General features: G+C 28.0%; 2 protein-coding genes across 3 annotated transcripts; both read left to right on the top strand.

Moving 5' to 3' along the window:
• Window positions 1–2,630: 2,630 nt before the first annotated feature.
• LOC113851471 (zinc finger A20 and AN1 domain-containing stress-associated protein 7-like) lies at window positions 2,631–3,062 on the top strand. The gene has a single exon (XM_027481966.1). The coding sequence runs from the start codon at window positions 2,631–2,633 to the stop codon at window positions 3,060–3,062; it is 432 nt and encodes a 143-aa protein (XP_027337767.1).
• A 4,950-nt stretch (window positions 3,063–8,012) lies between these two features.
• Window positions 8,013–12,654, top strand: LOC113849314 (kinesin-like protein KIN-UA). Of its 2 annotated transcripts, none has more exons than XM_027479140.1 (12): window positions 8,013–8,183; window positions 8,400–8,603; window positions 8,793–8,906; window positions 9,205–9,336; window positions 9,444–9,575; window positions 10,097–10,232; window positions 10,361–10,453; window positions 10,746–10,871; window positions 10,992–11,117; window positions 11,837–11,980; window positions 12,138–12,266; window positions 12,347–12,654. In XM_027479140.1, exons 1-12 carry the CDS (start codon window positions 8,055–8,057, stop codon window positions 12,505–12,507), a joined length of 1,626 nt encoding a protein of 541 aa, XP_027334941.1. In that variant the 5' UTR covers window positions 8,013–8,054; the 3' UTR covers window positions 12,508–12,654. The 2 variants fall into 2 exon arrangements, with proteins under 2 accessions (XP_027334941.1, XP_027334940.1); XM_027479139.1 differs by having other exon boundaries at window positions 10,992–11,213.
• The last annotated feature ends 419 nt before the right edge of the window (window positions 12,655–13,073 follow it).

The raw sequence follows: 13,073 nt of genomic DNA, 5'->3' as shown, positions 1-13,073 counted from the left end.
TAATTAAGATATGTTTTTAAATACATTCATATAGTCACTAAATCTCTTTTAAAAAAATATTATTTGGCATTTTGTTTTTTAAAATTTTTAAAATTTATTATTATATTTTTTAAAAATTTATTTATTTATTTTGTGTTTATATTTTTAATTATTTTTATTTTATTAAATATTTTATATTGCTTAACAGTTAAATTAATATAACTAGATTTTTAAATATTAAATAAATACTTTAATATTTTTATTAAATATATCCATTTCCTTTTGTACTTCTTGTTAGTTGTTATCAATCAAAACAAGTATTTGACGTTGATTCGTAGAACAGTAGTTGTTAATTTGTTTATTTTTTTTAAAGTACGTATTTTGCACTATTTTTATTTAAGTGTAGTTTTGTCTCTTGATTATTATGTTAATTTTATTGAAAATGTAATTAAATGTTCATTTTTTTGTATATTTTAAAAATATATATTATATTAGATATAGTTAAATAATTTTAAATTGATTTATAATTTTATAGTTATGATTTTGATGATAAAATTTTTTATTTAATAAATGTTTTTAATATATAAATTTTTAATAAAAATAATTAAATAATATAAATTTTAGTATAATTTATATCAATATAGTTTTATTTTCAAATACAAACAAAAATTAAATTTAAAATATAAATTACACATAATCTTATATTATCAATAATTTGATATAAAAATGTTTTTTTATTAATCAAATAATTAAATTATAATTATATATTATATTAATATTATGTACAGAAGAGTTAAATTTGTGTCAAATTTAAATGCTTAACTTTTTATATAATATAAAAAATGAGTAATCAACAATTAATTTAATTTTTTTAATCAAATATATTTATTTTATAATTTTTTTATATATTTAATTATAATATTTTATTTTAACAAATAATATTTTTAAAATATAAATAAATATCAAAACTAGATAGCATAATATAAATCTTTAAATTTAATATACCTGATATTAACTAATTCTGATTTAAAAATTTAAAGCATATACAAAATATAATACAAATGTTTATATGTTAATAAAATAATAAAATAATACTAAAAAAAATTAGTCTGATAAATAGTTTTGTATCGCTTAAGTAAGATTCATTATATTTTTATATTATATGAAAAGAGATTTTTTTTTTTTAAATCTCTTCTTCTTAACCTTTTTTTTTTAAATGAATTGTCAGTTTTCGTTTACCTTTTTTAGTATCATTTAACACAAAAAAAAAACTATATAACTATATTTATATAATAAAAAATTATTTTTATTAAAATAATATTCATGTAAAAATGAATTAACCTGCCTATCTTCCTAAAACTAAATTATGTGAATAGTGTTATTAATGGTACGATGATATATTTTATATTTAAACTATATTATTAAAAATAACACACACATTAATTTATATTTCAATTCTGTTTTATTTAATAAATGTAATACCATTAGCTAACTTTTTAGCAAATATAGATAATAAATAATATAATTTAATAAAATTATTCTACTAATTAAAATTTTATTACTTTTTTCATTAAACATTTTAAATATCAAAACATTTTAACTGTCAATCAATCAATTCAAGTAAAGAGATTATTTTAAATATTTAATAATTAATAATGTTATCAATTGCGTCTGAACATAATTTGAATTAATTTTTTTAAAAAAACTTATTATTAATGATTTTCCAACTCACATTAATTAAATTTTGATAAACATTTTCTTAAATATTAAATAAACTCAAATGTATATAAAACATAATAATAAAATAATAATCATAATAATAAATTTAAAAATATTTTTTACACATAATATTATTAAATTTAGGAAAGGACAACAATACACACATGGGAAATTTATAATTATTATTATTTTTTTTAAAAAAAATTTTTTTGTGTATTTCTTTTAGGAAATCATTAACATTTTTTACAATAAAATTTTTAAACTATTTTAATTGAATCTAATAATTTTTCCTTTTAAATTATGTATATAAAATTAAATGTTAACCACCTTGCCTTGGTAATAATATTAATTATTTAATTTAATTGAATTTTGGATCTTTATGTTTTTAACTTATGTGCAACGTTTGTGCCTTTACTTTTAGTTGCTTGCATTTAAGTTTTAATTATTTGAATTAAATTCCTCATCTCAAAATTTCATTTAATAATAAAAAATAGAAAAGTGACATATTATAAAAACTAATAAAAATTATAAAATAATAAATAAAAACAATAATATAATATATAAAATATGATAATCTTTTTACTTAATTATTGTGTGTATATATATGTTTGTACATTTACATAAATCAATAATATATTATATATCATATTTTATTAATTATTAAATAAAATTATAAAGTAAAAGAGGTAATTTAAACTATTTAAAATATAAAAAATAAGTGTACTATTAAAATTAAAGGAAAAAAAAATACAAATACACTAAAGTAGAGAAATAATAAGTGTAATTAAAGTTAAAATTTATTTTTATTGCCATAAAAGAGTGCAGCACTCTCAACAGAGTACATTAGTCACACATTATTACAATCTCTATAAATAACCATTCACACAGCTTACAATTTTAAGACAACAACACAACTTGCGGAAGATCAAAACATGGATTCTGCAAAGAAAGATGGCGCAAGCCACATCCCATCCGAGCCGGAGCTGTGTAGCAACAATTGTGGCTTCTTTGGCAGTGCTGAGAACCAAAACCTCTGCTCCAAATGCTACAGGGATCTGTGTATTGAAGAGAAGCACTCTGCCACAGAGCCGTCTCTAGACTTAACTCTTGCTGTGGGAAAGCCATCCTCGTCGGCTGAGCCATCATCGAGCCAAGCTGAGCCCTCAAAAGAGGTGGAACGGTGTGCAAGTTGCTTCAAGAAAGTGGGGTTAACCGGGTTTGTGTGCAAATGTGGGGTCACCTTTTGTGGGACACATCGCTACCCAGAGAAGCACCAATGCTCTTATGATTTCAAAACTGCTGGCCGAGATGCAATTTCAAAGGCAAATCCTGTCATCAAGGCTGATAAGGTTCAAAGGTTTTAGGTTCTTCTCAATTGATTAGGGCTGCCATTTCTTTAATAAACTTCACCATTGTCTCTTTGTACTCAGTTTGATTAATTTCAATTTCAATATAATCTAAGAAATTTTATTTTCTTCTTTTGAAGGCTAGGTTGCCATGTTTTCTGATCACTTAGAGGTAGATGGTATTTCATTTTCTATGTCAAACAGAGTTGCATGCTTTTATTTTGGAAAATTATTTGTCAATGCTTACTCTTGCAGTGTATAGCAGTTCAAGAGAGAAAAAGATAAATAAAAAGAAAAAGAAAAATAAAGGAAAAGAGAAATGTGATAGTAGAGAAAAATGAAATCCAAAAAGAGAGAATAAAAAATGAATGTAAGAAAAAGTGGTTGAGCTTTTTGAATTTTTTTAAATTATTTACTAAAAATTATAAAATCATTTTTTTTATGTTATTTGTTTGATGTACTTTTTTGCCATATCATCAAGTATATTTTTCATGTAAACAATAATATTTATTATATAAAAAAAATTAAAATCATATATAAAAAACTGTCACTTAAACGGCTAGTTGTAATTAATTATCTCACCAACCCATTCATCACTTAAAAACACTTCTTCCACACTCTTTTCCTTTCTTCCTATACTTATTTTTTTATGTATTATAATTTAAAATAGATTTGTTAATATCAGTATTAGAATTAAAATAATAATAATAAATAATAATAAATATGATATTAGAAATATAAAATTTTAATAAATATTTTTTTATAAACAAAATTTATTAATATTAGTTATTCCAACTCAATTTTCAGAGTACAAGTTAATATTTTTTAAAATAGTATTATATATATTTTTATATCAGGTACTAAAAAAACTCATCATCTACTGATTATTTAAAGTTCAATTAACTTTTGTTAATATATATTTATAAAAAAATTAAATTATTAGTACAGACACTTTGAATTTATGCTAATGTTTTGATATATTATAACAAATAATTTTATTAACACAACACTAATATATATATAATCAATAGATAAACATTAATATTGTGTGTTAGTTATTAGAATAAACTTTTAAAGTTTTATTAATAATTTAATTTTTATTAGATAAAATTTATAGCAACTGAAGTTATAACACAGTAGTTTTTGTGGGTAAATAAAAAAAAAGAGCGTTATATATTCCATGTAATTCTCCATTCATTTTTTTGTGTTGAGAAAATGGTAAACCAATCCGTGTTTGAGAATTTGTAGTATTTATTGATGTTATATTTGCATCCTTCTTCCTTCTCCAACTTTACCATATTCTAGCTTCTTAAAATATAATGAACCAGTTTACCATATTCTTCTTACATTCATCATGGATATAAGGTTTAAAGAGTTACAGACTTTTCATACGATCAAATTGGCTACCTACAATCAAATTGACTACCTGTTCTGCTGGTACTCAATATCAATATTCTTGTCCTGTATGTATGTGAACTATAGATTAAGTTAATGTCCTTCATGTGAAATTATGAGGAATCAGGAAATAGGCACTACAAAAAATCTATCTAATCATATTTTAGTAACGAATTAATTATCTGTGATGAATTTTTTTATATTGTCACTAATATTATTAATAATAATGATTTAATTAAAAATCATCACTAATAATAAAAATATATTAATTATAAATAATTTATTAATAATATATAATATTAATATTTAAGGAATAATATTTTAATAAATTATAAAAATATTATAAAAATATATAATTTATTAATATGCTTAATATAATGAATATATCAGTGATGATAAATTACAAATTTAAATATCATGATAAACTTATTTTAACGACGATTTTAAAAATTTTTAATGACAAATGTATGTATACGTGATTTCTTATAGTGAAAAAAACTGCTTACACAATTGAATCTCAGATAACTCATTAACTAGTTAAACTAGTTATTGATTAATCATTATCATGCAAAGATAAAGTGTGAATCCAGTTCCAACATTAACGAAGCATACACTTTTTGGTAGGATGATTGTTTCAGAGCATGAAATAAGAGTATTTATTATGTAGCATTTTCCATGAGATAGCTAAAATGGAAAAGAATATTGTAACACAATATTTTATTCAAGGGATGTGTAATTGGTGATCCAAGTTTATACTATTGATTGGGGAAATTTGGATTAAGCAGATAAGAATACAATTAATTACAAATAAATCAACGTTTGAAAAATTATGCTAAAATCATTTAAAAGATCTTATTTATTTTTATTGATGATGTGTTTGCTGCGCGTTCACAATGAATTTTGAATGTAAAAATATGGTCGTACAACAGTTAAGTATTATGATCTCTAATAAGTAATAACTATGAGAATAACGTTTTTTAAGTATAAAATTACTAGTAGCCCGATAGCTAATTTCCTTCCTCTGTGTTTACCGTAATCGTAATTATTTTTCTTATGAAAACGTCAAAATTTAGAGCTTGTTTGATTGCTATTTAAATTTTTTATTCTTTGAAACTATATTTAAAATAGTTTTGTTGAAATAAAATAATAAAAAAGTTGTTTGTTTATCTTTGTTTTGAAAACAGTGTTTCCCGAAAATCTACCCAATACATATGCCTTGACCTACCATCCATCAGCATTCGGAGATTTTATCATACCTTAGTTGTTGCCTATTGTTACTCTTTGATGGTAAAGATCATTAATATTTTGCAAAACTCTTTCTCTCAAATTTTCCTTTAGCTCCTCTATGATCACCATTCATTAGAGGGACATACGGTTTTTAATTAAAAGAGCTTTAATGTTATGCATCTAAAAGTGTTTTCAAAATATCTCTTACGGAGTAAATAATCCTGTCATAAACTAATAAAATTAAAATATTATATTAAAATTATGTCCTGTCTTAATTAGACAAAATCTATTAGTCCATCTAATATACGATTATCCACCGCATTGGGTAATTATCCCATATTTGCAAAGTTCAGTGAGCATTTGGGGAAGTTAGAAATTGAATGGCAATGTCTGATGCTGTGATAGAGAGCATCCATCCCAGAAAATGACGGTCGCGGGAGGGAAACCACTGATATTCCAATCTGCATTAAGAAGTTCAGATTTCAAATAGTGAAGGGCTCTTTCGTCCTTTAATAATTCAAACATGATAAAACGGAATAATGAAATTTCAATTTCTTGGATTCACATTTAAATTATAACCTTTACATTAAATTTGCTTTTGCTGGTTTTTTAACGTGTTTCAAAACACATATGATCATGGCTAGTTGGCTGGCTACCTTTTCTATCTGCCACTTAATTGAGTCATATTCTTTATGCTTATGTCTCTCACTCTCATTTTCTCAACGCCAGCTCACTGCATTAACCCGAAGTTGCGCACCCATCAACAAAGTGCTTTCCTTGAAATTCAATGGTTTATTCAAGTAAGAAATAAAACAAAGTGTTTGGAAGAATGGCCACTACTTTTGGTTACAACTATAGTAATGGTACTCACTGTAACACCCATAAGTCCCTCTCCCTCAACTCATATCTCAAGACTCGTGCAAAGGAATCAGTGGCAAATGTTGATTTTGCTGAGTGGAGCTAAATTTCGTCCCTTCGCAGTTACCTTATCTATATACAGTTATTTTTCGCAGCACAAAAGGTTCAAAGAAAACTGGATGCTGATGCTTATGAATTTGACGAGGTGCTCACTGAGTTTGCACCACAAAAGCGTGTTCATGAAGTTGTACCGTGCCTGTTGTGGAGATGGGGTATTACTTTCAGGATTTTAAAATGTCGTTTTATGAGAGTTTGATCAAATTTACTTTCTTCTTTACCATGAAAGCGCTATCTAAGGGAAGCATTCGAAGTAGACCTTATGAATTCATGAACAAATATTGGTATCTATTTTTCATATTGTTGGAGGATTAAATTACCTTTGAAGCAACTCTTTCATTTGAAAATGGAAACCATACACATGGTTAAATGAATCATCATTCAACAAAGCCACCTATTGTTCAGAGGGGCAAGTTGGCTATGATAGATACTTAGATCTTGCAGGTTCAGAGCGAATTGATTAGTCGGGTTAAAAGGGCACTTCGCGAACTCTCCTAGAAGGAAATGAGTACAGTTTCTGATCCTTGTTTCTTGTTCCATTATCATAAAGATGATAAAAAATAAACAGAGTTACATGAAATTCTTGAAAACCAAATAATAAATAAAAGACACCGCCAACCTGTTTCAGTCACAACCGTCAAGTTTCCTTGTTTGAAAATAATAAATATTTGGCTCCTCAATTAAATAACCATTACGAAAGAATTTAATTCTCTAAAATCGCATGGTAAAGCTTAGGACAAAATGGAATTAGTATCCTTTCTAAAAATAAATTACTGATCTCTGTTAACGCTGATATATACTCCCTTAGTTTCTATACTTTGGTTTTGTAATTAAATATATGTTTTTTCTAATGTGTGACATATAATAAAAAATTAATAAATAATATATTTTCTTATTAAAAATTAAAATATTAAATGTTATCAAAGTAAAATATATTATGTAATTTTTAATAAAATTTTACTATAAATAAGTTGATGTTATATATCTTTAAACGTATAAAAAATTTGTCATAAGAAAATTATATAGAATAAGATAAGATATAATATAATTGGATATCTTAATGATAAATTGAAAACATAACAAACACTAATATCTTGTGTTAAATCAGTTTCCTTTTCATTTTTTATTTGATACTTTAAATTTGTTCTTAACATGAAATTGTTCTTTTCTACACAATAACATAGAGCTATTATTTCGGAGCATATTTTCTTCCTATTGCATAAGAGAAAGTCAGGTTTAAGAGAAATTGTTTGTTTTAAATTTAATTAACAAAAATTATTATATAGTGCTTAATACTTGTTGATATGGATTAAGCACCTCTGGTGCTTAATTTAATGAAATTTTGTGCTTATAAAAAAAATAATATGAAGATTCTTGATAGTAGTTTTAAGGTTGTGGTATGATGTTTGATATATGATGATTGGACACAGATATATAGAAACTAGTTGGAGAAATTATTTGAAACGTGGGGTAACTGTGAGGCTGTTTACTGTATTAGATTTCGATTTAAATTGGCTATTTATAGGCATTCATACACCGCCAGTGAGTGGCACATTTTAATTGTCTTGTTCTTTAATAGACTTCTCGAGACCGTTGCAGCTACTGACCATAATCTTTCATAACTAGCTTGCTACAACATACTATAATACTAACCAAAAGATTAGCCATTCTCCACCGACTTGTGCTGCTGTGATTAATATACATTTTTCTAGAAATGTGCATCAATTTTAATAATGCTTAACATTTGTGCTCTGTTGGGCTATGGAGGTGAAAAACATGGTAAAATTGAAGGAGGAATTTGATTACAAAAGCTTGTGTAGAAGGCTATACACACAATTAGATAAACTCATAATGGAACATGAAAGGCAGAGGAAGGCATTTGAGGATGATATTGAAAGATTGACCGTAGAAGCACAACACCGGATATCTGAGGCTCAAAAATACTATTCGGATTCATTGGAGGTTTGTTCTATACCTGTTTCATGTTATCTTAATGTCAATTTCTTGCATGCAACGGTATGACTTATGAGGATCGAGGTTTTTCCTATTTAAGTAATTTCTTGAATTTTTCAATTACCAATGAACATGTGGTTGATTTGATTTTATGCTTTCTTAATGGATATGTACTGACACCCATTTTCCTTTTCTCAGAAGGAAAGATTTAAATATCAGAAAGACTATAAGGAATCAATTAAGAAGCTTGAAGAGAAGTTGACGACGAATCAAAAAAAGTATGAGGAGTCTTATATTGCATCTACCAGAGAGGTAGTAATTTTTGTTTTACCGAATGTTGTCTTAGGTTAATTATATTATAACAGTAAAAATGCTACTTACAGTTGGTCTCTTAATTTTCCCTGCAGTTTTATGATCTCGATTTGTCAGTAAATGATTTCGGCAATGTTGTTTTTGTTTACTTACCATTGCACATAGATTTGAAGAAGTTAATTAACAAATAGTCGTGTGAAGCCAAACTAGTTTACAATACGTACGAATATAGCAGTTCATAGTTAATAGTAAAGCTTGGGTATGATGTTATGCTCACATGTGAGTTACGATATCATAGATTGCCATGGTGCCTGCTGAGGAAGTGACCGGTTTAAGGAGAATACTTCAGAAAGAGGCTCTTTTAAGAAATGCTGCCGAAGGGGAAATAAATCATCTGAAGAATCAAATGGCCGAACTGAAAATGTCAGAGGTATGTTTTCATACCTCCAACGTTTATACTTTCCACTTGCATTGCATGTGCCTTCCTCATTATCTGACACATGAATTAGTTATACCATGATATGTCTGCTGTGATAGGCATCAAGAAAGTCAGAGATCTTAAAACTTTGTAAGTCGTTGGAAGACGAGGCACATAGCAAAAAGAAACTCGAAGGAGAAATAGCAAGATTGCAAAGTCAGTTGTTGCAGTTGGGTTTTGAAGTTGGCAAAGTAAGCTGTACCTAAGGTGCACAATGTGGTAGTTAATTGGCTAAAGTTTATGTTTTATTAAAGGGAAACATGACTTTCATTTAATAGTTTTGATAAAAATCAAGCGATTAAAGATTTTTTGAGCTACACTTTAAATGATACAGATTAATTTTTTGACTTGATTGTAAAGGCATAATAAAGGGGGAGAAATGACTGAAGTACTTCACAATGGTAAGGGTATAATCATTATTATTATTTAATATCTTGAATTAGTTTACCAAAGAAAATAAAAAATCTTGAATTCAGTTTGGGCTAGATTATGTGAGACACTAGTATGTTAACCAATATTATATTTTGTAGACATGTTTATGCTTATAGTAATCCAAGCCATGGCGCCATCACGCGCTTTTTAACTATGATATAATGATTTAAACTCTTGCTTCAAACTACACAAAATTAACCTTCACCACAAACTTAACTCTACGCATCCTAGTAACTTGTCTGTCTACTAGAAACGCTTGTATTTGCAATTTCTCTTACAGACAAGACAACAAATTGATGGAGGAGAATTCGAAAATGACGCTGGTAGTTTAGATTCTCCCTCTTCCCAGGTTAAGCATCAACAGAAATCTTCAGGAAATGAAGAGAAGACTTCGATTGCCAAGCTCTTTGAACAAGGTGGTAATTACTACTTAGTATATATTGCATATGCATGTGTTGAATGTTGACCACTGGACAATTTCTGTTGGATAAATTACTTTCAAATTTGATGTCATTTCTTCCTGATTCAATCAACATTCCTGCAGTGGGATTCCAGAAGATTTTGTCATTGCTTGAAGCACAAGATGCTGATATGCGAATCCATGCTGCGAAAGTAGTAGCAAATCTAGCTGCTGAAGGTTTTGAAATACCCTGTGTGTAGATACTAGAACTAGGATTAAGATAACGTAATTTGTATCCAAAGGAAAAAAAAAAGTGACTGAAAATAGTTAAATTTCGGGGGCAATATTGACTCTATTGAGAAAGATAAATTTCAGTTGTCTGAATGTCTGTTGAAGAAAAATAATCACAAAAACATGCATCAAACCTTATCTTGCTATGACACAATCTGAATGTCTGTTTGCTTCTTTGTAAAACTTGGTATCATTAACGACCATATAACCATAACATCTATCAACCTTGACCACGCAGAAACCAACCAGAAGAAGATTGTAGAAGCTGGAGGACTCTCGTCCTTGCTTACACTGCTTAAGAACTCAGAAGATGAAACAACACATAGAGTTGCAGCAGGCGCTATCGCAAACTTGGCAATGAACGGTAACTTTCACATCCACTTCTTTCCTACTAGTATATATATATATATATATAAAATGAGTACTACTAACACTTCTTTTTTGCCTTTTTCCTGGCAACTGAAACCTAATTTTGTCTTAACAGAAACCAATCAAGATCTCATTGTAGCCCAAGGGGGCATTAATTTATTGTCAGTGACAGCAGCCAATGCTGAAGATCCTCAAACCCTTCGAATGGTTGCAGGAGCAATTGCTAATCTTTGTGGCAACTGTATACAGTTGATCTTATTTTATTTATGCAATTATTTTGGTTATCTGCACTGTAGTAGGGATTCTAACAGCAGCATAGATAATGCATTCATATCAGGCTCATTCCTTAAAGAAGATCCTTCTGCTGAGATGTAGGGTGGATGTATTATAATTTATGGAAGATAAACTTGTTAAGACAATCGTTATTGTTAGTTCTACCGTGCATAAGAAGAAAATAATACAGGAAAATTTAAAACAATCATTATTGTTAGTTGAAATTATATTTTCCCTTTTACTGTTACCCTAGCAAACTAAATATTTGAAAGCCAAGTGGTTAAATCAATGAAATGTTTTATGAAATCTTTGTTGATAGATTGATAATGATGCTTAAGTTCATCTAAAATAGCTTTCTTAATTCTGATGCTTCTCTTCAACGGTATTTCTGCCCTCGTATCAGGTGGATGTTCTATAATTTTACGTTGAATATTAAATGAAAAATATATATTTGGTATTGAAAAAATGACTAAATACAGTCGCATGTTTGAATTTTGATTCCTGGGTCAAATTTCCCTTGGAGAGAAAAGGCTATGATTGTTGTTGTTGATATTGAAAATACTAATTGCTTTATTACACAGATTTTGTATCCATATGTAGGAATGCAATTGTAGTCTAGGCATTCATGCACAAAGTTGATTTTCTTGAAACAAAATAACCTAACAAGTTTGGTGTTCCTGCATTTAGATAAGCTACAAATAAAGCTAAAGGAAGAAGCTGGTATCAAGGCACTGCTGGGAATGGTCAGATGCAAACATCCTGATGTACATGCACAGGTTGCCCGCGGAATAGCCAACTTTGCAAAGTGCGAATCAAGAGCATCTACTCAAGGTAATAATCACTTTGCCTTTGAAATGATATCATTTGTGCATTACTTCCATATCTATCCTATTTGGCACGTATTTTGTTTGCAAACAAAATTTCTAACATAAATGATTAATGGCATCTTTATTGCGTGAGTTAAAGTTTTGGCACATTAATTATACAGGAACAAAGATTGGAAGATCTTTACTCATTGAGGAAGGTGTGCTTCCATGGATAGTGCAAAACGCAAATAATGAAGTCTCATTAGTTAGGCGTCATATTGAGCTTGCACTTTGTCACTTAGCACAACATGGTGAGCATTAACTGCACCCTATCTGTGATTTAGATACCAAACTTAGCGTGCCCCATGACCTTTTGTTTGATGTAATACAGAAGCAAATGCAAGAGACATGATTAGTGAAGGTGCATTACGGGAGCTGGGTCGTATCTCGAGACATTGTCCAAGAGAAGACATAAGGACTCTTGCACGTCGAACACTAGTCTCGAGCCCTACTTTCCAAGCTGAAATAAGGCGTTTGGGGATGGATTATTGAAGAAAGTGCAGTAGACACTTGCGCAAGTGCATAATATTTTTCAGTATTTTGGATGTATTAATCTTAGTTTGTAAGTGACCAAAGCTTTTCAGTGTTCCACTAAAATTTTCGACAACCAAAAGTGGGTTCTTAATTGATTTATGTGGTTGATCAATTGCTGAATGGCCATGGTAATTATCAAATTAAGTTAAATGTGGTTTTGTCAGTGGTTGCATGTACTGTGTAGCTCTGCATAAGGGGAGAAAATTCACCCTAAGCATCAGTTTGGTTAGAAAAGAAAGAAATAGAAAAGAAGAACACTAATAACAATTTATCTTTTTTTGTTTGATTGAGAGAAAAATAAAAATAAATAAAAAATTTCTTTTTTTTTTTCATTTTTCTTTTAATTTCAATTTCATTTTTTTCCTTCTCACGTTCTTTCCACTCTACCAAAGGAGTAAACGCTATATGGGTTTCGAAATTCGTCTTCCATGAATAGAAACAGCTCATTGCCATTCATGACGACGACAATAATTGATTTGTTGATTAGGGACGATTAATTTGATAGTTTTAAATAAATTATTTGT

This window comes from Abrus precatorius, unplaced genomic scaffold, assembly GCF_003935025.1.
Source record: "Abrus precatorius isolate BTA unplaced genomic scaffold, Abrus_2018 Scaffold9, whole genome shotgun sequence".
NCBI classification, from domain to species: domain Eukaryota; kingdom Viridiplantae; phylum Streptophyta; class Magnoliopsida; order Fabales; family Fabaceae; genus Abrus; species Abrus precatorius.
The sequence above is the reverse complement of the archived record's forward strand: the minus strand, read 5'-3'. Positions and strand labels throughout refer to the sequence as shown.